Source organism: Carassius gibelio, chromosome A3 (genome assembly GCF_023724105.1).
Source record: "Carassius gibelio isolate Cgi1373 ecotype wild population from Czech Republic chromosome A3, carGib1.2-hapl.c, whole genome shotgun sequence".
In the NCBI taxonomy this organism is placed as follows: Eukaryota; Metazoa; Chordata; class Actinopteri; order Cypriniformes; family Cyprinidae; genus Carassius; species Carassius gibelio.
The window spans coordinates 16,486,744-16,514,438 of record NC_068373.1 but is presented as its reverse complement, the minus strand read 5'-3'; the positions used below and the strand labels follow the sequence as shown (position 1 = coordinate 16,514,438).

At 36.5% G+C, this 27,695-nt stretch overlaps 1 protein-coding gene across 1 annotated transcript; it reads left to right on the top strand.

Moving 5' to 3' along the window:
• Nucleotides 1-202: 202 nt before the first annotated feature.
• LOC127949201 (protein kinase C and casein kinase substrate in neurons protein 3-like) lies at nt 203-14,399 on the top strand. Its single transcript, XM_052546221.1, has 11 exons — nt 203-220; nt 823-1,075; nt 4,218-4,285; nt 6,375-6,531; nt 7,720-7,955; nt 8,183-8,338; nt 10,352-10,527; nt 10,638-10,758; nt 11,546-11,619; nt 13,047-13,126; nt 13,347-14,399. Exons 3-11 carry the CDS (start codon nt 4,226-4,228, stop codon nt 13,454-13,456), a joined length of 1,170 nt encoding a protein of 389 aa, XP_052402181.1. The 5' UTR covers nt 203-220; nt 823-1,075; nt 4,218-4,225; the 3' UTR covers nt 13,457-14,399.
• Nucleotides 14,400-27,695: the final 13,296 nt, after the last annotated feature.

Genomic DNA, 27,695 nt, shown 5'->3' with positions numbered 1-27,695 from the left:
TAACTGAACCATGCATGCAGACATATTTGGGATGGGCTCTTGTCAGTGTGTACAACAGCTGCCATATTTGTAATACTGAGTCACAGACCTTTCTTCAACAAATCAGGGGGTCTTCTCTCATCTCCCCTCCTAAGAGCCACTGGATGTGCCAGTGCCATGCAGGCAGCTGTTGTGCGGACCTCCGGAGAACATGGGAACTGTGAGATTGAGCACTTATAAGGTAGATAAATTGTGATAGTATAAATGTAGTTGTTACAAAAGACGAAAATTCACAGAATATAAAATCTGTAACACTTTACAATAAGGTTTCATTTGTAAACATTGGTTAACTGCATTGGTTAACATGAACATTCGGCAGCATTTATTCATCTTAGCTTGTTAATCTTAACATTTACAAATACATTATTAAACTTGAAAGTTGTATCTGTTAACATTAGTTAATTCACTTTCAACTAACATGGACATTTAATTAACAGTAACAAACCTTAATAAAGGCTGTAAAATATATTGCATATTGTTATTTCGTGTTAGTAATGCACTACATAATGTTAATGAAATAAGACCTTATTTTAACCTTATTTTTGTTAGCATGAACTCTTTAGGTGGGCAAGTAAAAAAGTGTGCAACAGGTATGTGGGTTATTCACGAATGAAACACATCCAAACTAATTGTCTGGACTGAACCCATTTCATTACCACTTTACTGTGAGGACCAACTCTGTGTTTAAATGAGAGGGAGAAGGAGAAAGAGAGAGAGACATGGAGAGGGAGGAGTGTTGCCATGTAGTATGATCCACAGAGTGAAAAGTCTATTCGCCCGCAGCTGCTTCGGAAAGAAGGGGGACCTAGAGAGAGAGAGGGAGGAGAGCAGAGAAGAGAAAGAAAGTGACAGGAAGCCACCTCAATAAACACTGACAGCGGGTCAAAGACAGAGAAGAGAAGAAAGAGTGTGTCCAGAACACACCATAACCATATGGTGGGCTTACAAGTGGAAAAGCCAGCAGAAAAGAGCTGATCTGTTGCGTCTGAAAAAGGAAAGTGTGAACTAAAAGGAAACTTTCCTGAAAAAGTTAGAGGTGAGTCTGTTGTGTCTTTTTTCTCTGTCCTTCTATTATTTATTTTTTGTTTGTGTCAAGTTTGATCACACTGAATTGATGAGTTCTGCAGAATTCATATACTATTTCTGTCTGATGCATTCATTAGTTGCTATATATTTCTTCGGTGTGTGGGTGTGTGTTGAGTGACACTCAAAACGGGGACAGGGGGAGGAGAGAAAAGAGAGCCAGGGTGGGTGAGGGGTACAGGGGTTTGAAAAGGGGGAGAAAAGAGAAAATGAGAGAAGAGCGAGATTCACAGCAACGTCATGATGATATTTTCAGACAAATAGGTCATTCCCTCCTCTCCAGTTACAGGACCTTTCAAAACTTTCAAATAGTTTTTGATCTCCGTTTTGAATGTCTTCTACAAGATCCAGTTCTTTATAACCTGCTGTTCTAGATAGTTTTTTCTTACTTTTATCCACAGATAGTGATCATTTAATTCAGTCAAGCAGATGCATTCATCCTTTTATTTAATTGTACATACATTTGTGTGACCCACAGACATGGGTTATGAAGGTTAAACCCTTCTGGAGACTGTTATAGGTTAACTTCACAGAAAAGGCTGAATGCAAACAGGCAACATTGGGAGGAAAATGAAAACACTGTTATCACATAGTCACCCTCATGTTGCTTTAAACCCACATAGTTTTCTGTGTTCTTTGGAACAAAAAAGGAGAACTTTTGATGAAGGTATCATGTATCCCCCCATGGATGTAGACAAAATTGTGTAATCTTCTAAATTGATGTAAAAGAGCATCATAAAAGTATAGAAAATTGCTTTGTGCAATATATTTTCTACACATTTTCTGAATATGTTTTGATTGAAAAACAGAATCAAATTGTAATATTTATTCACTGAAAATCTTCCCATTGACTATTCACCCTATCTATTTTCTAAATGCATCATACTGAAAGATTTATCAATGGATGTTTAATTTTTTTCATTAATTTATTTGATCATTTTTACAAATGTCATATCTGAATCTTTCTGGTGACATATGTCGGATTTCTCCAGTTACTGAGTATTCATAAAACCCTTCTTTTTCTTACAGTTGACTAAAAACCTGCATTTACATCTGCCTCTATTAAAAAAAAAACAACAAAAAAAAAAACAATTCTTCCTTTTTCATAATCAGTTTCAGTTTCACTACATTTCACATTTCAGTTTTTTTTTTTTTTTATGGTGCTTTTGCCTCCTTTTGGAAGCTTGAAATTTTTATAATAACAAAAGGATAAGAAATTAAAGACGGAATTTAAAATTTTTGGTGAAATGTCCCTTTAAGCTTGTCCCTGCTCATATTCTCTGAGAGCACAAGACTTTCTGGAGGGAGAGGAACAGAGGGGGGACAGGAAGTGAGGTTAAAGTTCAAATATAAAGTGATTTACTTTACCCATGACCCCTGCAGTGGGAAAAAGTGATAGGAAGAGACAGTGTGGGATAATGCACTGTGGCCCAGGGAGTAGAAAAGACAAATAACAGCTTGTTCATGCACTTCCCTTCTGTCATCTTGTTCTCTCTCCATGTCTTGTGACAAAATGTGCTTTATTGCATTTACAGAAAAAAGTTGAGCTGTCAAATGCATGTGTTTCTGGCATGTGTGTGTTCAGGGCAGCTCAAACATGTTCTTATGTGGGCCAAATGTGCTTGTATTTTCAAGAAAAGAGCTCATGAACATGTGGTTCCAGAAGAGAAGTTTATTTATGTGTGTGTTTGAGAGAGAGTATGTGTATGTGTTTGTGTTTATTTTGGGATGGCTCAAATGTCAAAGCCAAGAGCTCTGGTTCGAGGCAGATAGCAGTGAAGAGTATTAAGAGAGAGTATTAGGCACTATCTGTCTGACTACAACCCTCTTCAACACTTACATCTGCTCCGAGACATTTCACTTTTTACACTTTAACTAGTCAGTGACACATTTTTCATCCAGAAAGCTCTTTTATCCTCTGTAAACAGCCTTCAATGTAACTACCCTCCTTTCTTCAAGAACTAGACTTCAAGAGCATAAAACTTGTTAGCTGGAGCCATGCACTTCCCGACGCAGTTCGTAAACTGTAGTTTAAATAGAAGAAAGCTTGTAAAACAAAAGGCCCTCCCAGCATGCTATTAGGCACATTATGTGATTCAGCTCTGTCACACATTTCTGACTATTGTCTCCCTGTTAAAGCTGCAGTAGGTAACTTTTGACGCTCTAGAGGTTAATAAACAGAACTGCTTGCGTCTTGCGGAAGAACATTGTAGCCGGAACTACTTCTCTCTGTTTATGTCAATGAAGAATCACAAAGGTACTGGGTTACTCCGCCGCTGTACCCCTGAAGCAATCTAAAATAGTCTGAATATAAACACTTATTATAGGTGCACCCTAGTGATTCAGGACAAGCTAAAAACACGGTTTGGAAAATGGATTCATGGTGTACTCGCTTATTATATATACATTTATTACATTTATTTAATGGCAATAGGACCACTGGGAGGAGCCAGAGGAGCTTGATTTTTTTTTCTATTCTACTGTCAGGACATAATGACATGTTTAACAAATATGTAAAAAATATATTTTTACAAAAGTTACCTACTGCAGCTTTAAGACAAGCTAGAAAATTAAAAAAATAAATTGCAGTCATTTGTCCCTCTGGCATGTCAAATGGAGAGTACTAGCCCAACTACTGACCTGTATTTCTCACAGCAAAAGTAAGAAAAAATACTAGTAATTTTGTTTTAAAGATGTATTAGTAACTGTTTTTGTTTGTTGTGCTATTTGATACACCAGGCATTTTGGACTTACACTGACACATAGAGGCATGGATGCACAAATGTTTTTTTGGTTATGATGCCAATGTAAAAATGTGATATCAGCAAGTCAACAAGGATAAATGTATTACACAAATGAAAGTATTCAATAACAGGGGCTTACTGAGCTGAAGTGAGCAGCATTTAACAGCTTCCACGACGAGGAAACCCGTCCTATGTAGAAAAAAACACAGTCGTCATCTCATGTGAATATAGTTGATTTTAAACATTGTTCAAAGGTACTATTAACTACTTTTTCTGTAAAACTGTTTTTAATGAGGTAAAAGAGTAAACTTTTAATGTCTTAAAATGTTGTTTATCATGTCTCTATTCCAGACTCCATCATGTCAACGCTTTCGGCAGAGACAGGCCCTGAGGATGCCAACAATCAGAGCTTCTGGATGGTAAGTGAGAGGGGGAGGAAGGACAGCAATGACTCAGACAGGGTGACGGACCTCTAGAAAATACCATCTGCTTCTGCTTTGTTATGTATGTGTTAGCAGACATGCACGTGGGCGATGTAGCTTGACTTGGTTTTAACACCTAAACACTTGGAGCAACAACAGATGACAAGATTTGTTTGGACATTAAGTGGAAAGCTTCACAAAAGCTTCTGAAAACCCTACATTAACCAAATGAAGATTAATATTCAAGTCAAGTCTATTTTACTTCTTCGAGACTACTGCAGCATGTTTTATGGTTCTTTAACCTTCAATCTCAGTCTGTAAATTTCTTCCATTGTGCCTCCACCCATTTTAATTAGCTAAGCTTTTGTCTCTCAGCTCCCTAATTGGTTTGCTTTTCCGCCCTCCAGTGCTGGTGGGAATCATGCAGAACCTTGCCTTTTAATACCTTTGGAAATGTTTGAAAATAATACTCACAGTATTTTTTAGACTGTAGCAATTCTGTAGTATTTCGACATTTGGCATGTTCAAAGTCCTTAAAACACCCTATGGATAAAAGTGAGGTGTATTTGCTCATGTGTCATCTTTTTAACATTTAGTTTTCTGTTTTATATTAGTGAAATTGGTAAAATATTCCTAAAAAGTCCTTTTGATATTAATAATGGTAATTATGTGATGATACTGTATACATAATTTAATTACATATAGTCACTATTAATCATGTTCATGTTCAAACTTATATTTAGTTAGAAAGTGAATAACAAGCTGTTATTTAGCCGTGAGTTTTAGCTGATGAATATTTATAGTTTTTTGTGGTGATTTGTTGTTATTTTAGCAATGACATCTAGAGATCTTTGAGAGCCGTATGAAGCCGTTTAAGATTCTCCTCAGCTCTCTTTTAGCCTCAGCTCTTTTTGCTGAGTTGCCATCACGTCTGGAGCTGGGCCAGTGCTATGGTTTTGGGTGAAATGCTCTGACCAACAGTGTTCTGTCAGTTTACAACAACCACCCTGCTATAGCCTGCAAGGGTTTTGTTGCATGTCCTACCTTTTAATTGGCTGGCCGCTGACCAGAACTGAGCGCTGTAGGGTTTTTGTGTTCATCCTAGACGCTGTGATTGGTCAACCACAGCACTGGCTGTAGATTGCAGGGGTGAAATGGCAAAAAGTTTCAGCCAGAGTTGAATGGGGTTGGTTTAAATAGGCTTGTTTGATCAGTAAAACAATTCTGTTTAAATATTGTACAGCTTTGAGTCCAGCTGAATGTTATATTCCGTTTGACAGGGATTGTGTTATTTGTTTGATTTCTTACCATACTCTGATTGGTTGGCAGGTGCTGCTCTGCACCGCTCTTGGCCGGAGTTGAGATTCCTCAGCTGTTTTTACTTTTTCTCAGACTGGGGAAAATATGTGGTGCAAACCACAGCTAAGAGAGAGAGAAGGAGGAAAAGCCAACAAAGAATAACAAAGAAGGAAGATGTAGAGGAGAGAGATGAATTGTTAAAATTGTGGGGGAGCTGCTAATAAAATGGAAGAACACACTCCACATTATCAAACACAACGCCCATTCTGGAAATGTCATTATGTTTGCCCTCCTCCTTCATGTATTATAATTGATGGAGTTATTACAGTTAATCAACCTCTTTCACTGTGCTGTCCATGTGATGCCTCACTTACTGTGGCCTGAATTCCCTTGACTCGCTGGTAGGCTACTCATCTAGTCGCAGATGTTTGGTTTATTTATTTGGGGGGTGGGGGGTGGGGTGTTGTAATCTTTGAATTGTGTTCTGGTTTTCCACACCACATGTTGTCTTTGGATGTTTATATTAGAAACAAACCTTAGCCGAGGCTGCTAACTAGTCCAATCCATAGCAAACAAACTCAATGACCCTGCTGGAAAAGAAATGAGGCCAGTCCCTCAGAGGAGACAGGGACATCTTCCATGTGTCATACAGTAAATACCTCACTCTTGACCTCTTAAACAGACTCCAAACCTTTAGCGCCAAGGGCTATTCTTTCATTTTCTTTTCCCTCTATATTTTACAATTAACCTTATTGTTTCATCCATGCTCTATCTGTCTGTGTCTCAGCCAGGGAATTACCACCGGACTGTGAAGAGGACCGAAGATGCCTTCCAGGCGTGTAATGATATAGTGGCATGTTTCCAAGAGAGGGCCAGGGTCGAGAGACAGTACGCGCAGCAACTTAGTGAATGGAGTACCAAGTGGAAACCCCTAGTGGATGCCAGTGAGTACTGCATTTTTTTGTTCAAGAGGTTCTGGAATGAAAACATACTGTGCAGTATGTACTGTATAAGGTATTATAATCAATCAATAGAAAAAAAAAAAAAAAAACAGATGACTGTACTTGTTTTTTAACAATTTAGTAATCCCTAATACATGTAAGGTGACATTTTTGATTGGCATTCAAGAATACCTGCTTTGAAATCCTATCCAATATATAGACCAATATTATATTATATCGCATTATGAAATAAATGTATATTGCTTGTTATAGGGAAAAAAAGCATTCATAAGGGTAAATGACTGTAAATTATTTATGCCACATTTACTTATGTTGTTTTCTTATAACTTTACAACAGTTCTAATTAAATGCCAAATGATTTTAACATGACCTGACTGTTATTTAATTCTACACGTTGAGGAACAATTAATGATTAGTTTCCTGATTACTTTATTATGATTAAAAAAATATATTAAAATAAAACAATATAAAATTGTTATTTTGAATTTTCAATCAAATGTTAAATGTTTTGAACACAATACTAGCATATTTCTTATTTTATACTGTGATATACTGTATATTGCATGTTATTAAAAAAGTATGCATAATAGTAAATAATGATAGATGTTTTATGTTATGTTTACTTTACAACATGACAGTAATGCTAGTATGCTAAATGATTGTGACATGACCTCACTATTTTAATTCATCATGTTCAGCGTTAATATGATAATTTTGCACATGCTCTAATATTGTCATGGCCCTTCATTATGTTGTTAAATTCAAGCTCATCTCGGGAGTAAAAATTATTTTTATTAATTTTATTTCACCAAATTTAGTCTTAGAATGGGTTCAGTTTTGACAGAATGATCAAATAATAAATAAATAATGAGAAGGAGAATTTGCACTGCATTGTGAGATAAGATATTTCCCACATTTTAGCAAATGTTGGTTTTAAATAAAAATAAATTTAGCATACTGATTGCACTGCATGCTGAAAAAGATTAGTATGAGTAGTATTTTGAAGATAACATAAGAGACAAAGTCTTTTGTTAAGAGCCGCACATATCATTTAGTATAGAAACTATGACCTGCGTTTTATGTGAGAGGTCCACATCTTTAGTTTAGTATCTGATGAAGAAGCTTCTTTTTGTGACCTTAAATGGTCCTCTCATGAATATGTTTGTCCAGGTCCTCTCTACGGCTCGCTATTACAAGCTTGGAGGTGCTTCCTCTCTTCTGCTGACCGCTTCTCCTCCCTTCACTCCTCCATCTGCCGTGCTTTGGTGTCAGAGGACGGAGATCGCATCCGGACGTGGCAGAAGGACACTTTCCATAAGAAGATATTTGGAGGTTTCAAAGAGTCCCAGGACTTTGAAACTGGTTTCTCACGTGCTCAGAAGCCCTGGGCCAAGAGACTGAAGAAGGTAATGCAAGCATTGTAGTTCTGGGGTTAAAATTTCACTCATTTTATTTGCTCTGTACACAGTATTGTAGGGACAAAAAATGTCTCAAGATAAAGGTTTACATATGGTAATTGTTGAATAATGAACTGTTGAGTTTTTGAAAATGAATGTACAGAGTGTGCATCACTAACACCTGTCCTACATGAATCTGACCTGGATGTGTGTTTTTTTTTTTTTTTTTTTGGCAGCTAGAGAAGGCCAAGTCTGCATTTCACAAAGCTTGCCGTAAGGAACACATGGCTCGTGAGCGGGAGACCCATGCCCAAGGCAACCCTGACATTGCCATTGAAAAACAGAGGAAGATCCAGGAAGAGACCGAACTGGCTCACCAGGAGACAGAGAAGGTAAGTGCTGTGTGGGGGAGACTGTCAGAAAGAAACAGAAAGAGAGAAAGAAAATAGCAGAGGGTTTCAAATAGTCTTTTTTCATCCGTTTCAGGAAAAGGAAGCAGAAAAATCAGTTTACATTTACAGGCTGCTTAATGATGCCATGAAATCATGTGATATATTGCATACTTAATGATAGAACTCAACAGAAAATAGAGGATGTGGAGAATCAAAAAAACAAACCAAAAAAAAAAACAATTTTAACAGTTTTAACAATTGAGTAACCCCTTATGCATGTAAATCTAGTCTTATATGTGACATTTTTGATGGGCATTCAAGAGGTCCCGAGTTGGAATCCAATCTGTTTTTTTTATTTTTTTATTTTTTTTATTAAAAATATAGTAAAACGTTTATATTGTAGAATATTGTTACAGCTTAAAATAAATGTTTTCTATTTAAATGTATTTTAAAACGTGATTTATTCCATGCTGATTTGGATCGATTATTTTCAATGTTGAAAACATTGCTGCTTAAATTATTTATTAATTTTTTTCAAGATTTTTTTTTTTTTATGAATAGTATGTTGTAAATAACAGCATTTTTATTCATTTATTATATAAATATACAGTGCCCTCCACTTATATTGGCACACTTGGTAAATATGAGCAAAGGTGTCTGTGAAAATAAATCTTCATCATTTATCTTTTTGATCTTTCATTTCATTTAAAATTCTAACTTTTCATTGAAGTCAAACAATTGCAAGAGGAGGGAAAACTCATTATGAAATAAATATTTTTTTCTAGTTCATGTTGGCCACAATTATTTGCACCCAATTATTGCAAGGTCCATTTTGCAAGATAACAGCTCTGATTCTTCACCTATAATACCTGAAGAGTTTGGAGAACACCAGACAAGAGATCAGAGAGCATTCCTTCATCCAGAATCTCTCCAGATCCTTCAGAATCACAGCTCTATGTTGGTGCCTCTTCTCTTCAGTCCACCCTACTCCTTTTCTATAGGATTCAAGTCAAAGGACAGGGACGGCTATGGCAGATGCCTCATTTTGTGCTCAGTGTCACATGTTTGTGTTAATTTTGATGTTTGTTTTGGATCATTGTCCTGAAGTAAGATCGATCCACAGACTTTTTTAAGATTTCTAACATCTGTTAGTATTTGATAGAATCCAGGATGCCATGTATCTGAACAAGGACCTCCGGCCCACAACATTAAAGATCCAGCAGTATATTTAACTGTGGGCATGGGATACTTTTAATCCATGTTTGCACAAAACCCATCTGGTGGTTTGCTGCCAAAAAGCTCTTTTTTAGTTTCATTTGACCAGTCGTGTCTAAAATTGAATATACTGGAGTTTGTTTTTGGATGAGTCAAGAGTCAGACTTTTAACCCAAATTTATTTATTTCATAATGAGTTTCCCCCACTTTCAAAAAATAATTAAATAAATAAATCAAAAAGATAAACGATGAAGATTTATTTTCACACCCACCTTTGCTCATATTTACCAAGTGTTCCAATATTAGTGCAGGACACTGTACTGTATATATTGTATAGTTATTTAAAAAAAGTTAACCATGCATTTTTATTGTTTGGAAAAAAACTGCTTCGAAATTGGGTAACACTTTACAATAAGGTTCATTAGTTAACACAAGTTAACTACATTAGTTAACATGAACTAAGAATGAACAATACTTCTACAGCATTTATTAACCTAATATTAATTTCAACATTTATTAATGTATTATTAAGATCAAAAGTTATTAACATTAGTTAATACGCTGTGAATTAACTTGAACTAACAAAGAACGACTGTATTTTCATAAACTAACATTAACAAAAATGAATGAATACTGTAATAAATGCATTGTTCATGTTAGTTAGCCACATTAACTAACATTAACAAGCAGACCCTTATTGCAAAGTGGTTTTGAAGTTGCATTCAACATCCAGTTCAGTCTGAAGTGGCACATAAACACAACACATCTGACTAACTGGCTGCAAATTCTTGTTTGCAGGTGCGAGCCCGCTATGAGAAGGTTCTTGAGGAAGTGACACGTTATGCTCCACGCTACATGGAGGAAATGGAGTCTATCTTTGACCAGTCACAAGAGGAGGAGAGGAAGAGGATAAGCTTCCTCAAACAGGCTTTCCTGTCCATCCACAGACACTTGGATGTCACCAACAACGAGAGGTGTGTGAGAAGGGTTATGCTGGTCAAATCTCAGTTTCTGTCTATTTCATTATTACTCACAATGAGTAAATGATACAAGATCTTTCTCTCTCTCTCTCTCTTTCTGTTAGTGTAAAAGCTGTGTACAATGAGCTCCATAATACTCTGATGTCCATCAGTGAGCAGGAAGATTTGCGCTGGTGGAAGAATACACACGGGCCAGGAATGCCCACTGACTGGCCTCAGTTTCAGGTAGATACATACAGTTAATATTGCAAATGCATTTACATTGACAAACATTAGCTAAAACATAATTTTGACATTTTCTTAAGAAAATCTGAGTGGTGATTGCTTGTGCACATCTCACTGCCATGAGGGTGTTGTGGGTGGATGCCATGGTATTGCTATGCAGTTGTTAAGGTGTTCTGGGTGGTTTCTAGATGGTGGCATAATGGCCTGTGTTAAAAGAGCCCGAGCTCACGTATCTCTGATATTCTGGATCCTCGTTCACTCAAGGCTATGAGACTTTTCTCCTGTTTTAGCCACCTTATGTAGAGATACAGGAGTAAACTATTTTCTGTGAATGTGCAAGACTTCAGATTCTTTATCTGCTCAAAGTAAAGTAGAATAAGTAATTAAGTAACAATAATACATTCAAATATTATGGTAACAAATATTAGTTTGCAATATTAAGCAGCAGCACTTAAAACAACAATAACTGGAAGCCTTGCACATTAAAGTTATGAATGATCACACTTAAAAAATAAGGTGGATTATTCACAATGAGAAATGTGCAGTAAACCACATTCACATTGTCCGTAGCAAAAACAAACTGTAACACTTTAAGATTTAAGATTAGTTTTAAACTAAAGCTTTGAGGTTAATGCATTCTTGAGGGTGTTAGAGTGACATCTTTGTTGTTATCTGTGATATTTCTGTATCTCACAGAGGCACGTCTTCAAATAGACTGTAGTCTGTTGTGCCAAAACCCACATTTACTCCTTCACTCATTCTGTCTCTCGCTCTCTTTCTATTTCAGGAGTGGACTCCAGACAAGAAGCATAAAAAGGGAAGGAAGGAGGTGGAGCAGAAAGCAGTAGTGATGGAGAGAAGGTCAGTTTACTACAGTCATGTTTGCTGTGGGGCTTTATAGCGCGTGGCTGCCTGACTGTTATTCACTACTAACCAAACTAAGCCTTTTTGAACTTCAGGCCTTGTCATTGCTTGCTGCTGTGTATTGACCCATTGCAAACTCAGTCCAAACTTGGATACTATTGCTCAGAGAAGCTTGACAAGGAACACTAACTGAATATTATATTCAATACTAGAATTTATTGTGACATTGCAAAACATTCTTGCTGTTTTTCTTTGCAAAAATCAATAATTTATGCAGTATTGTGAGTAAGACTGTGAAGACAGTGAATCAGAATTGAGGCAAATGTTGATCACAGTCAACTTGAAAGATATATATATATATATTTTAAAATATTTAAAAGACATTACAAGTGATAACATTTCTACAACACAGTATTATGGTTCTGTGAATCATTTAATTGCTATCAAAAATACAGTACAATAAACTGAATCAGTACATAAATACATTTATGTTAAGTTAATAACATTATTATCATTGGACCAAATTCTTACTAATGCTCTGTGTTCTGCATGCTTCTGTATGATTTGAGAAAAACAGGTGACATATCATAGTCCACATATTTCATAACTTTATTAATTACTCAGCTTTTATTTTCTCTGTGTATTATATGTGCTCTGGCAACAACATGTTACAGTATTTTTGGATTAATTCTGTTTAAACCTATCCAAGGAAAGTAATAGTCCCAAATGTTAAAGTATAGTATTTGATATCCTTTTTAGTCAAATGTGGAAAAAATTGACCCTAAAATTGTCTTCATTAACTTCCTTTACTCTCCTTCTTTTGGTCTAGTGTTTCACAGATTAGTTTTGTAAGTTATATGGTTCCTAAAAGATTTATATTTAAGAAATAAACAAATAAGGAGTTAAGTTTCTTTGATGTATAACAGTGGAAGGCCAAGAAAAGAAAAAAAAGCTTTGGTTAATCAGAAATACCACGTAAAAAGTCATGTAATAATGACAAGCAAGTTGAAATACTAAATTATAATTATGAGTAAAAACTCAAAATTTTACATGGAAAATACTTTTACTGGAAAATAATTTTACTGGAAATTATTAGATGAACAGTCACAATTATTAGAAGATTTGTTTATAATTATGACTTTTAATCTTATTATTTGACTTTTTATCTCGAGCTTGTCATTGTTTTGACCTTTTATCTCTCTCTTTTGATTTACAATTTTTTTTTATTATTATTCTTATGTGGCAGAAATGTGCTTCCATAACTATTTAACAAAAGGTAACAAAAAGTTTTGATCAAAACTATCCGCACATACAAGATTTGCATTAGAAAAGAGCAAAGGCGTAGTGGATCGTGACAGTTGCTAAGGAACATTTTTTAAATGGGGTTAATTTTACTGACTGTCTGTTTTCGCTCTTTGTCTCAGTGTAATGATTGGAGGAGTGAGAGTCCGAGCTCTCTATGACTATGCTGGACAGGAGACAGATGAACTGTCCTTCAAAGCAGGTCAGCTGCCCTTGTTTATTAGATTAGATTAGATTAGATTCAACTTTATTGTCACTGCACATGTAAGGAACAAGGCAACCAAATGTAGTTAGCATCTAATAAGCAATAAGCAGTAAGTACACAATATACAAGGTCTACTATATGTACAATAACTATACAGAGAAGTATTATGGACATAATTTATATACCCCTGATGCTTTATATCTGTGTGTGTGTTCAGGTGAGGAGTTTCTGAAGATCGAGGATGAGGATGATCAGGGTTGGTGCAGAGGTATGATGGACGGAGGGAAAGAGGGCCTTTACCCTGCTAACTACGTGGAGGTGGTGTAAAACCTCAGGACAGCATCAAGCTCCAGCTCGGGGATACAGAAATGCCTACAGGCGCCCAGGTTTAAGCCTGCTTCACAGCCATTTTTATTGATGATTGCTTTGTTTTCTCTGAACAGATGACAGATGGTACACAGGTACGGCTTTAGAGTTGAATTAAGTTTGGATCAGGACAAAATGCTTCTTTCACTACGATCTTACTTGAGAACATTGTAATATTCTGTTTTATTGCGTGTCACATTGTAGCTTTAAGTCAAAATATACAGAGAATTGCATACGTTATAATATGATAAGGTATCAAGATCCTCTAATATATAGAGAGAAAATGAACTGCATTGTCTTGATGCTTGCATGAACCTACAAAGTAAAGACAAAATATACAGAGAATTGCATACGTTATAATATGATAAGGTATCAAGATCCTCTAATATATAGAGAGAAAATGAACTGCATTGTCTTGATGCTTGCATGAACCTACAAAGTATTTTAATGACAGTGTCTCACACCAAAGATTATTTCCATTTTATCAATGACATATTTCTTCTGACAAGAATTACGTAATATCTGATGGCTGTGTAAAAGGAGCCAGATGGTTATGATGTTCATCTACAGCTGAAAAGTGTCAGTAGATACTGTATGATGATATGCTATATTTCAACCGTTTTGGTCTTCTTGTTAGATGTCACCTGTGTCACGTTAGGTAATTTTAGATTCACAGAGGCAGTACTAATCAACACCACTTTAAAGTGATAGCCATGGGACCCATTCGGTCTCTTCTTTTGTATTTCTGTTGTGTTTTAAGATGTCAGTCTAACCAAAGAAAATGTATGCAAATAAGCACAATGTTTGTGTGAGTAAATTACATTGGATCAGGGCACTATTTTATGCACCATCACTAATCTAATGCGAACGCTAGCAGTATTAAAAGGAAAACTTATTACTGTGAGTCTTGTTCTTATTAATCATCTTGAAAAAAAAAACTTTCAGTAAGCATATACGCACTATTATACATAGAGACATTTTATTTTTGCTGTTCATATTTCACTCTGTGCATGTCCTGAGGCCACATGCTGGTGCAAATATATGGAGCTGTAAAAAAATATTGGTGTGTGTGGGTGTAATGCTCAGCTACAATTTGGGAACAATATTTTCAAAAAGAAAAAGTATCTTATGCTCACCAAGGTTGCATTTATATGATCAAAAATATGGAAACAAAAATGAAATTTACAATTAACTTTTTTAATTTTAAACACTTTTGTTGTATTTTCAGTCTCTTCTGATGGAAAATGGAGTAGAAAACAAGTGTAATGATGCAATTTAAAATAACTTTTTTCATTATAAAATGTACTTAATTCCAATGATGTCAAAGCTGAATTTTCAGCATCAGTCTTGATTGTCACATTATCTTTCAGGAATCAATATGCTGATTTCCTGCGCATGGAACATTTCTTATTATTATCAATGTTGAGAAGAGTTGTGCTAAATATTTTGTGTAAAAGTGTAGAAAACAAAAAAAGTAATCTTTTGTAACATTACAAAACTGTGCTTTTTCGATCAATTGAATGCATTCTTGCAGAAAATCACAATGTATACATTTCTTTGAAACTCAAACGTTAGAAAACAATAGTCTATGTTGTCCTCAGATAGATAGACAGAAAGACAGACAGACAGACAGAGAAAGTTATATGTGTGTGGACTCATATATGAGTCAGTCTGCTCACGTATCTCAGGATTTCAGTTCCACTGGACCCCGCAGCACATCTTTTAATAGTGTCAGATCATTCAGTGTGTTGCCCTGAGTGGTTGTCACACACATTTTCACTCACATTATCGTGCATCATGAGTAGATGACTCAGAAATGCTCCCACTCTGAGCCTGATTTCCTTGGGTCAATTCCTTACCCACAGTTTTGAGTAACATTAACCTTTACCATTTGCAAAAATAAGCACAGCCCATAAATGTGCTGATTACTGCTGGCTGTCTGCATGAAATTCCTCACAGGGAATATAATCATGCTCAGGCTAAGTAAAGATGGCATAAGCTATGAGTGGGTCAATGACGCAAAAAAAATGCTTTTACTTAACAGTTTTTAAACTTTCACAGACACACTGTTTACCAAGCAAAAATCTGGATTTAAGTGCATTCTTGCTCTCATAGTCAATACAAACCTGGGAACAGTGATGAGAAGGGAGCCTACTTATTAGCCTGAATAAATAATAATCTTATCCACATTTCTTAAATCCCAGATGCTAAGATGATTGCCGTCCTTACTGTCCATATGTAGCACCTCCATCACTGTGGAAAGGGCTGGCAGCACTCTTGCTACTTGGCTTGGTACTTTCAGCAAACAGGACACTGAATGATTTTAAATGTCTCCACTAGTAGGTCTTGGGGTTAGGAACATTTCTGAAAGGGAAAATACACCTTATTTAACGTGCCAATACTATCATAACAGGGCTTTACAAGGCATCATAAAGTTTTTTTTTTAATGTGGATTCTACAAGTCTAAGATACAAGTATGCAAGCAGCATGTATGTATATGTATGTATGTGTTTTATGTTTGTTTCTTTGATATGCACAGATTTCTGCATAGATCAGGAATTTAACTGATATTCAAGGTCATAAGATTAATATTTATTCAGCGAGAACTAAACATCTCACACTCAAAATGGAATAGCAACCCTATTTCTGCAGTGCATGGCAATCATAGTCTAAGCAAAGAGAATAAAGATATGTACATATGCTGTGAACGCTGTGTTCTGCTGTTTGTCAGAAAGAACACTCTATTCCAAACTGACTGTATGCTGGTCGACGTAGATGCTTCTATAGATCCAAGCGCCTCGTCCAATTTGCCCGTCAGCTTGTTCTCATAAACCGATTATCTCACAATACTGATGTGCTTTGTGTATCATTTCAATTGGATACATTCTGCTGTCGCGTAAGAGATAGTGTGAGCCAGCAGAGGGCGCTGTTGATTTATGAAGCAATTAGCTTTGAGCGCTGATGGTCTGTTGCTGCTAAAGCCATAAACGCTGACGTCAGACACAACTGGGTCTCTCGACCGGTTTTGCTTCGAGACCAAAATTTTATATTGGACATCATGTGGCAACCAAGTATCATAATGTTTGTTTTTGTAAAGAGGCAAGTAAACATGTAACTTTCCTATTTCTATGTTAAATTGGACTCTGTTTGACTGATCTATTTGCTATAAGCTTTGCTATTCTAATTATGCACAATCGTATTATCACTATAGCAATGTTTTTCCCTGTTCTTCATTGTTAAATTACAATTTTATCAGCCACCAGTTGAAGCACATTTACCCTTGCTCAACAGACAGAAGCCTCTTAAAGGGATACTCGACCCCCAAATGAAGATTTTTCATTAATCACTTACCCACATGTTGTTCCAAACCCATAAAAGCTTTGCTCGTCTTTGGAACACATTTTAAGATTTTTTGGATGAAACCCAAGAGGCCTGTGACTGTCTTTCATACTTTTCTGGACCTTGACAGGGTCATTTATTTGGCAGTCTATGGGACAGTCTCAAGCCTCCCGGTTTTCATCCAAATACAAATTGTGTCCTGAAAACGAATGAAACTTTTACTCATTTGGAACAACATGGGGGTAAGTGATTAATAAAAAAAAAATCATTTTGGGGTAGAGTAACCCTTTAAATATGCTCATTTTATTTGAATTCAATTTAAGTTTATTTGTATGGCACTTTATATGATACAAATCGTTGCAAAGCAGCTTTACAGAAAATTAAGCTTCTACAATATATTTATTAGTAGCATATTAGTGGTGGTTATGTCAGTTAATGTCCATGGCAGAAATGTTATGGAAAATCAGTTAAAATCAATTAATCAATTAAATCAATCATATGCGCGTGCGGAGTGTGTCTCATCGTGACTGTGGAGGTCTATATTTATGTTTGTTTAAATCATCATGACATCAAGTCTACGAATGCTTTGTGCAAACAAACGTGTTGATTTGTTGATGATTTTAATTCCATACGTCTGTGTTAAATCCTATATGTATGTGGGGGGTGATTAACGCTCTTCCAGCATGGCACACAGCATACAGTTTGAACGGTTCAGTAATCTGTCATTCACAGGCTCCCCCTCACTGTCGTGTGTGTGTATGTGTGTGTGTGTGAGAGAGAAAGAAAGAGAAATAGAACTACAAAGGCAAACACAGTCACCCAGATACACTGAGATTATATCCTTCTGTGTTTGAGGAGCTCTGTGTAAGTTTATATTTTCCCTTTAACTAAAATAGATATTTTATTATGTGTTTCTATGTGTAATTTTACACAGGAACATGTCACTAAATAATAATCGATTATTGCAAATTATTACACTGATCTCTGGAACACTTGATTCTGATTAGTTCAGCCAAAAATGAAGATTCTGTCATCATTTACTCAAGTTATTCCAGATCTGTGTGAATGACTTTAAGCTGTTGGATGCAGTTTCTTTCTTCTGTTTATTATAAAAAATATATTTTATTGAATGTTGGTGACCAAATAGTTGACGGTAGCCATTGACTTCCATACTATTTAGAAGTCAATGGCTACTGTCAACTGTTTTGTTACCAAAGTTCTTTAAAATACCTTCTTTTAAAGAAAGAAACTCATACAGGTTTGGAACAACTTGAGGATAAGTAAACAATGACAGAATTTTAATGATTTTGTAAACTAACCCCTTTAATTGTGGCATCCATCCACTTTTTTTAGCTGTTTTGATTCCAGAAGTATTTTCTCCCCTTGCTAGTGAACACAACTATTAAAAAAAAGGTTGAAAATGCAGACTGACAGCTTCAATAAAGGCATACCATTACAGTTAATTTTTTATTTCCTGGATTCGACTGTTGTCCTGTATTTTCCCTCACATGTGGCAACACTTCATATATACAAATCTGGGTAACTGAAACCAGCACTACCTTCATGTATCAAACTGTATAGTAAAAATTACCTCATTACACTCATAAGTATTAATATGACTTTAATGTTGTTGGAGAATGTTCATCTTATTGCTTGCCATTTTGTATATGGTAGTGGACTATGCTTTCCTTAGTGGAAGCTTTAAAATAATAGACAGATAATTCCAACTTAAATCAATATTTCATGTCCAAATGTTTATTTATTTTTGTGTGAAGCCATGTAATAAGTGGGATGATGTACAGTCAGTCAGTCATTACTGCAAAATAAACCCATTCAGGGTGATACAAGGTCACCCTGCCTGGGTTTATTTTCCGATAATGATCGGCTGGCTGTACATAACACCTCCTTACAGCTTATGTTTATAACAGCATTCTGAAATAAGCATAGTGACTAATCATGCACAAATGACCATAAGAAAGCTTTGAATTACTGAAAGAAAAGCTTCAATTTAAAACAAGACATCAGTGTTCACCGGTGTAAAGCAAAGCTGCCTGACCCCACCTGCTACCATTATTAGAAAAATACAAAAAATTTTAGGCTGAAATTGGCATCCAAAAAAAGTTTCCACCAGGAGTAGAAGTTAATCAGTCACCCTGACCTTGGAGCTGTGCTGAGAAAGAGGAGCGTTATAAGACCACTAGATGTGCCATCCAATCACACTTTAGCCTAATTCCATGTAGCCCAGTTAGGGTAAAAATAGATGGAGCTTCAGAGGAAACTGAGAAATCAGCAAAGACATGATTTGTTGGTTGTTTGGTATTACCTTACATATAGCATAAAGCTGTGAATGGCTGGGAAAATACTGATTGATTACCTCACCCCAAAATGAACATCCCTTGGATCCTTATTATTAAACCTTGTGTCATTTGAAACCTTAAACTTGGAACATATTGTACTTTTATGTTTTTGTTGCTATCACTTTTGTTGGAGAGGATTAGCTTGGATTATTTTCTAAATAAAACAGTTTATGTTCCACTGAACAAAAAAGGCAGTTAGGTTTTGAACAAAATGAAAGTGGGTAAATGATGATTCATGTTCAATGTTCCTGCTGCAGAAACTTCGTGATGACCTCAAGAGAGCATTTCTCACCTGACATCCAAAGGATATTGTTGAAATGAAACACTTTTGTAGAGAAGAATGGGCAAAATTCTGTGTGCCTCTGACCAGCAACTACAAGAAACATTTTGTGGAGGTTATTGAGGGTCAACCAATTATTAAATCTAAGGGTTCACAAACATTTTCCACCCTGCACTAAAATGCACTAAATATTTCCAATAATGATTTGAAAATGGTTCATTTTTGTCTGTTATGTGTTTAGGCAAACTCTCTATTTTCTGACACAATCAAATGCATTCCTTTTTCAAGGGCACAGTGGTGATGGTCTGGTATCTCATATCTCATCCAGTACCATCTCTAAAGCTCCTGAGTGAGCTTTATCTGGTATTGAAACTGTTAGTACTGTTAGAAAACATGCAGGTATCTTAAATAAATAGATGTAGACATCTAAAAGTCTGTGAATTGAGGAAAGTTTGATATAGGACACTTATCCTCGTTGTTTCGTTTTCCCCATGCTTTCAGAAATGGAGTCCAATAACTCTCATGTGTTAAGGAGCTTATTGTGTCACATCATCTAAAACCTGTGACAGAAAGAAGTGGAGCTTCAAGTCATCTTTTACATTAACAGCGCCAGTGGGAGAGACAGCAAGAAAATGTGTGTGTACTGAGTCAGTGAAGGGAAATGAAGAAACTTGTGCTGGCTTCATGTGTCTGCTCAATTCTTTAACCGCTCAAAATTATGAGTAATCCGGAAAATGGTTATTCTAGCTTCTTAATTAGCCTAATTAAATAAGACTTTGGCTGGCCACGGAGAAGAGGGACTCAATATACCATTTGTGTGTGTGTGTGTGTGTGTGTGTGTGTGTGTGTGCGTGCAATGTTCTAAAACAAGCTGAAGGCTTAGATGGGCAGTATGTTCTGAAGCATATGTGAGTATGTGTGAATGTGTATAGGGAAAACTGGAGCTAGCGCTCTTTTTAATTATTTCTCAGGGTAGATTTATTTAAAAAGAGTTCTGTGTAGAAACGTACCTTAATGCTTTGGAAAAAGCTATTCTGCATTTCAGCTGTCATTGCCCCAGAGAAAAAATGATACAGTTCATTGAACCATGCTGTGTACCATTCAGAGAGAGAGAGAAAAAAAAGAACACCATCATCTCACTAGGAACGGTGCAATCACTAATTTAGTGAGAGGAATTTGTTCGCCTCATAGACTTCACCTCAGATTCGTTGAAATTTGTGAACTTGAACACATAAATTCACTGCATTGATCATAAGCTGCCTGATTTGGAAGTGACTGAGTAAGCATTGCTTCTTCCATCGCTGCGTTATTGACATGAACTCCCCGCATCAAGTAGGATATCAAGAGATCAAGCATCCATCTCACAGCTGGCTATATTTCACTCTCCATTCATATGTGAATGTCTTCACAAAGCTAAGCTGAGTTACTTTTTAATGGGTTATTGGCAACATGCTTATTGCTAAGGCTTTCCATGTTGCTTAGCCCTTGTTAGTCATTTTCAGTAAAATGCTTGTGCTAGGTTTATGCGATCATATTGGCAATGTGTGTTGTCATTGGCAACATGCTTGTTGCTGCAACATGCTGTGCTTTAACCTATAAAGTTAAATCACCTATATTTATATAGCATTATATAGCTTTATACGGTAGATTCAAGCAGCTTGCTGTGATAGAGAGTAAATAACGATCATCATTTCTGAATCAGTTCAGCTGTGGTACAGCTCCAAACAGAAATGGTAAACAGTCATTATTCAGTTGAAGTCAGTATTTGTCACGCTTGTTCTATTTAGTTATATTGGGAATATGCTTGTTCTTAAAGCTTCTGGTCATTGGGTAAGGGCTACTTGCTTGTTGCTTAAGGCCTTATGATTTTCACTGTCAGTTTGTGTTGGGGGATATCAGCATATGGTTTATGGTACTGTTATCCCTGCTCTGCTCTTATCCATAGGCTGAATGGATGCACAGGGAGTTCTTGCCCAGAACAGAACCATACCGCCAATCCAAACTGTATGCTAATTGTAAATCTTTGACAATATTGGTCCTGACAGAAATATACATTTAAAACACGTGTGACAACTTGCCTCAACTGGGCATGAGGGGAAAAATCCTCTTTGAAAGAAAAGTAGCCCCGGCCTCCTCTATAATTATGGTTAAACACCCCTAGACACCCATTATTTCAATCTTTCTGAGTGACCAGTCTCAGGTAGCAGCAGGATGGGGAAGGGCCAAGAGAGAGAGAGAGAGAGAGAGAGAGAGAGAGAGAGAAATAGCCTCCATTAGCAGAGAGCTGGAGCGCTGTAGAGGTTAATCATTACTTCAGCATCACTTCTTCAGCTGAGAGCCAGATGGCTGAGTGGAATCCTCACAGAAACAGAGCAAGGACCAAGAGTAGCACCCCCTGCTGGACTACATGTACACAAACACACACACACTTGTCTCCAGATTTCTGCTCCTCCACAGTGTGACTGTTCTGCCTGATGAGTGGAGCTCCCCAGCGCCGGGCACAACGGCTGAGTGAGCATGTAGCTTATTTACCAGTGATGGCTCTGTTTCCACAACTCCAACATGTTAAGGGAGATATCATACACATGGGTTTCACATTGACTGACCAACATCACTCAGAGTGCATGTATTCAAGCGGCCCTGAGGGCTCCTAGTTTACAGACAGAGATAAACACTCTAGCGCTTTGTTAGGTTTCCAGAAGTTTCTGTCTGTAATAATTACAGTTTGTAATCATATTTTTTCCCCCCTTGTTCTCCCCGAAAGCCCAGCAGTCTCCTGTCACTGTGCCCCATCCCTCATCAGTATTTCTGTCTTTTCCCCATCCTCTCAGTCACAGTCTATTGGTCATGCTTAATTGGCAGCTGTCTAATTGCTTCTCATTAGCTTGTGAAGCCAAACATCCCTGACACAACAAATAAACAAAGCCTTTTTTCATTTGCTTCATTTTTCTCCCAATTCCTTCAGGTCCCACACCACCCTGTCTTCCCCCTCCTCCTCCTCCTCCTCATCCTCCTCCTCCTTCTTGAGATTTTTCTCAAAATGTTTGTTTTTTATCTCCTTCGTTTTTATCTGTTTTCTCTCACAACTAGGTTCAACAGAAAGGCTCTTCTCTGCATTTCTCGGGATATCTTAATATGGCCATTTTTAGGAGTGTCCCATTGTCATAATGGTTCCAGTTTGCTGATTTAAATTCCCAAACTGCACCTGGAGAGAGACAGAAGAAGAAATACAATTCCCAGGTGAGCAGCTATCATTGAAGTGATGTGTGACGTGGGCCGATGACGTAAAACAGTCAGTGAGAGCTCTCAATCGTGACCATAGTCTTGACTACAATGTATCACATAGCCCAACATGTGAGATAGACAATGTCATACAATCTGTCTCGACCAGGGTTACACAATCTGATCAGGAGCAGTCGTTAAGGACAGAAAAGGACTCTCATATCACCAGAGAATAAGCAGAACTTATATTTCATCCTTTAACATGAATCCAAGTGAAACAGTCCTGCAAGCTGCAAAGGTATTATAGAAGAAATTGAGTTGCCAGATTAAAAAAGCACATCAAACAGATTAAATCACCCCAATACATCTTTTGATTTATTTGTATATTTATGTATGTTCTGCAGTCTTATGTGTATTACATTAGTTTAATATCTGAATGTCATTATGTTTGTGCACATCATAATGAGATCATGTGACATGAGTGCTCTACTGTTTAGAAGATCAAGGCTCTTGTAACTAAAAGGTTAATATAAAAGGTTGCCAGTCATCCAGTCTAAGCTTTACATCCATTATTCAGTGTTACATGATCCTTCAGAAATCATTTTAATATGCTGATCTGGTGCTTAAGAAACATTTCTTATTACTGTCAATGTTGCAAACAGTTGTGTTGCTTACTATTTTTGTGTGTGAAAACTATGATATATTATTTCAGGATTATTTGTTGAAGTTCAAAAGAGAGAACATTTATTTGAAATAGAAACGTCTGGCAAAATTATAAATGTCTTTACTTTCACTTTTGATCAATTGAATGCAAACATCTAGAGTAAATATTTGTTTGTTTGTTTGCTTGCTTATCCATTTATGCATGCATGCTTTATTTGCTCATCAACCCTCATCGAAATGTTGCATCTTTAATTTAAACCCTTTAAAGCACCATACACAATCGGATGGAAATGTCATGTTAAAAATAGTCTAGTCGAATATATCTCTTCATTCTGCACTTTGTCTGGCTGTTTTTTAACTTCTTATGATTGAGGGCTGCATCAACTACACTGTAAACCCCGACAAGTTAACTTAACTCAAATCGTTTGAGTAAACAGATTGCCTTGATTTAAACCCTGTAAGTTTTAAAACTTTGCATTCAAGTAATTAAGTGATTAACTAAGTGCTGATTGAGAATTAGTGATGAACAGCTGCTGTTAACAAACAGAATCACTGAAGAAAAGAGAAACACAAGAACTACTACAACTGACTTCAGACACAGACTTAGATGAAATCAACTGAAATTAAAATACATGAAATCTCTCAATATCTGATTAAACAACCCCACAAACAGCATCACCAGCTCCACTTATTAATAACCAGACTGACTTTATTTCTGTCAGACGTCTACAGAAGATCTTATTGAGAATGAATTAAGGTTTAGATGTTGATTTATTGTTTCATTTGAAGTAACCATGTTAGAGATCAGTGTTTGCTTTAGTTGGGCTCTTGACCCTTGATTTCTGTCTTAGTCTTTTCTCTGGCTGTTATAACCGTGCGTTTCTAAAACACATTTGTTGTAACTCAAAAGCCCACAAGAAATGCCATCAGATCTTAACCTGTACATAGGTGTAGGTTGTTATACTTTATATTGGTGATAATCATCAATTATTGATTCATAAGAAGACTAATTTCTGATGAAATAAGTGTTATGTAATTTGATTGATTACAGTAAAAGTGATCATAAGACCCAGTGGTTCTGTGATAATCCGTTAATACAAAGACTTTCCAAACAGTGTGGACTTCTATGGTGTCAATTAGTCACACACAGACATCAATAATCAGAATATGAACCTCAACAATGGTGACCATAAAAAAAAAAAAAAAATGCTGCAGAGCATGCTGGGAGCCATGGATGAGTTTTGTACTACAATAGTACCCAGCATGCATTGCAGCATGTTTTTTTGTCACCATTGTAGAGGTTCATATTCTGATTATTGATGTCTGTGTTTGACCAGTTACTGGCATAGAAGACAAAAGTATGTGTACAAAATGTTTATGAAGTCATTTTAATATTAATTGAATGTTACAGAATCACTGGCTCTTAGTTTCATTTTTACTAGGTCCACTTCTAATTACACATCAGAGATTAGACTCCACATGGATCAATAACTGTGAATAATAATGAATAATTACCATCACCTTTATAAAGTATAACAACCTACACCTAGGTACAGATTAACACCTGATGGCATTTCTTCTGGGCTTTTGAGTTACAACAAATGTGTTTTAGAAACACACGGTTATAACAGCCAGAGAAAAGACTAAGACAGAAATCAAGGGTCAAGAGCCCAACTAAAGCAAACACTGATCTCTAACATGGTTACTTCAAATGAAACAATAAATCAACATCTAAACCTTAGTTCATTCTCAATAAGATCTTCTGTAGACGTCTGACAGAAATAAAGTCAGTCTGGTTATTAATAAGTGGAGCTGCTGATGCTGTTTGTGGGGTTGTTTAATCAGATCTTGAGAGATTTCATGTATTTTATTTCAGTTGATTTCATCTAAGTCTGTGTCTGAAGTCAGTTGTAGTAGTTCTTGTGTTTCTCTTTTCTTCAGTGATTCTGTTTGTTAACAGCAGCTGTTCATCACTAATTCTCAATCAGCACTTAGTTAATCACTTAATCACTTAATTGCAATGTACATCTTCTTTCAGTGAACTCAACTGAATTAAGTTCAGAGTACTCATAACTGTTAGTTTTTTCAACTTAAATGGTTTAAGGCAATCAGTTTCCTCAAATGGTTTGAGTTAAAATAACTTGTCAGGTTTGAGTAAGGCTGTGTCTGAAGTCAGCTGTTGTTCCTTTTTCTCTTTTTTCTTCAGTAATTATGTTTGTTAACAGCAGGTGTTCATCACTAAAGCTCAATTAATCACTTAATCACTTAATTGCAATGTATATCTTCTTTCAGTGAACTCAACTGAATTTAGTTCGGAGTACTCATAACTGTTAGTTTTTTCAACTTAAATGGTTTAAGGCAATCGGTTTCCTCAAACGGTTTGAGTTAACATAACTTAAGGATATCTGTTTACTCAAACCGTTTGAGTTAAGTTTACTTGTCAGGTATTACAGTCAAGGCAATCAGTTTACTCAAACGATTTGAGTTAAGTTAACTTGTCGGGTTTTACAGTGTAACAACCTAGTCTATTTTGAAACTATGTAGTTTTGCCTATCCCTACTTGCTAGCATACTAATTTGTGTTCACAATCTACTGATTCACAACCTAGGCAACTAGAGATTAGAATGGAGAACAGCCTCTCTCTTCAATCCTTCCTGCATCTCTTTGAATTTGGCAGCGTTTGAGTGTCTGGTCACCTGTGTCACCTTTAAATCTATCCTCCATGTACTTTCATAACCGTACAGAGAACTCCCAATTCTAATTCTCCTCTCCGTGCGGAGTGCTTTAGCGGCATGCTGGCCAACTCCATACAGTCAGCAATGCATCAAGGTTTAAAATGGACATCTGAGACATCTGCAGCAGAGGAGTTTAGCCAGAACAGCGTGATATATAGAGCGCCTCGTTTCAGTGGTGAAAAACATCAGTCCACGTGAATGCAGACGCCTCCCTATGCCACCACTCTGCCTTTGCCACAGTGTGTCCCTGGGAGTGAGAAATGTGTGAACTACAGTATTTGCTTTGAAGAGAGATGCTGAAGAGATGACTGCTTCAGGTGAAGTACACTCACTGTTTTTTTCAGCCACTCTATTACTCCCATGCAAACAGCCACATACAACATTTGCCAGAGGACTGAATATTCATCACTTTTCTCTTTAGCTTAAAAGGAAAGGGAAATAATCATGCCAAATAAGTCTGAGTGACTGGCAAGCATTCTTCTTTCTAGCACAATATAATGTAACCAGACACATATTTCTTCTATTTTCACATAGGTAAGCATGACTTCTTTGCAACATATGGGTACATTTATACTGTCATTTCATGCTCTTTAATTGATCAAGATCTTATATTGCATGAATGTTCAGTTTACATTTGTAATAATATTAAAACCTTCGTAATCATTGGGAAGAAGGAGGCGGGAACCGGCGAACAATCAAAACATCATTTTAATATTCAAAATAAATACAAACAGCGCACCAGCCCCTCACGGACGACTGGTGCGCATAAATAAAAAGCAAAACATAAAATAATAGCCCAGGCCTGGTCCTCTCTCGTCCTTCACTATAGTCGGTCCAGTTTTATATCCTTCCATCTCCTACGTGGGACTCGACACCGGCGGTGGGGCGCAGGTGCAGCTCATCTCCAATCACTACACCTGGCCTCACTCCTCGTTCCCACGCCTCTCGGCCCCGCCTCACTCGCCACAACATTTGTCCAAAAAATGTCTCAGATAGAAGCATAATCTACTTTTTCTTGGCTATATGCTCAATTCTGCCAGTTTTCATTTACTCTATTCATGATCGTCTCATTCATGACTGCCATTCGAATGTGGTTTACGGTATTCCCAAACTTCCAGATGATGTTGATGATGCTAATGCCAGGTATAGTTTGAATGCTTTCTTAGCCCCATAGGGCAAATACTTCATTAGTGCATCTCATTCATGATTGCTTGTTCAAATGTGGTTTAAAGGTTTAAAGGGCAGATAACGTTCAGCAGTATTTTATGTTTAACTGCACTGACACTATTGGATCAACTGAACTTTGGAACCAAATTGAGCTAAATAAATGGCACTAACTTTGCAACATTAACACTGTTACTAAACTTAACTGAATAAACAGCTGAAATTGAATTTGTAAAATCATTGATAAATGTAAAACAGTTTCACTGGTTTATTAATGGAAACATGCTTTGAAACAATCTATATTGTTGACTTAAAGCCACTTGGGATAAGTAAATTCTACTAATATTACCTAAAGCCTTATTTTTTCAGTGTTTTGTGTGTGTGTGCTCTTGTTTTTATGACATACCAGTACACAACTCTGTATAATGACATGGGTATGA

Bases quoted from the DNA above. Each gene is read 5' to 3' on its own strand.
- LOC127949201 (XM_052546221.1), top strand. From the start codon at position 4,226: ATGTCAACGCTTTCGGCAGAGACAGGCCCTGAGGATGCCAACAATCAG. The intron at 7,956-8,182 runs GTAATGCAAGCA...TTTTTTTGGCAG, and splicing joins GGGCCAAGAGACTGAAGAAG to CTAGAGAAGGCCAAGTCTGC. The intron at 10,528-10,637 runs GTGTGTGAGAAG...TCTTTCTGTTAG, and splicing joins GATGTCACCAACAACGAGAG to TGTAAAAGCTGTGTACAATG.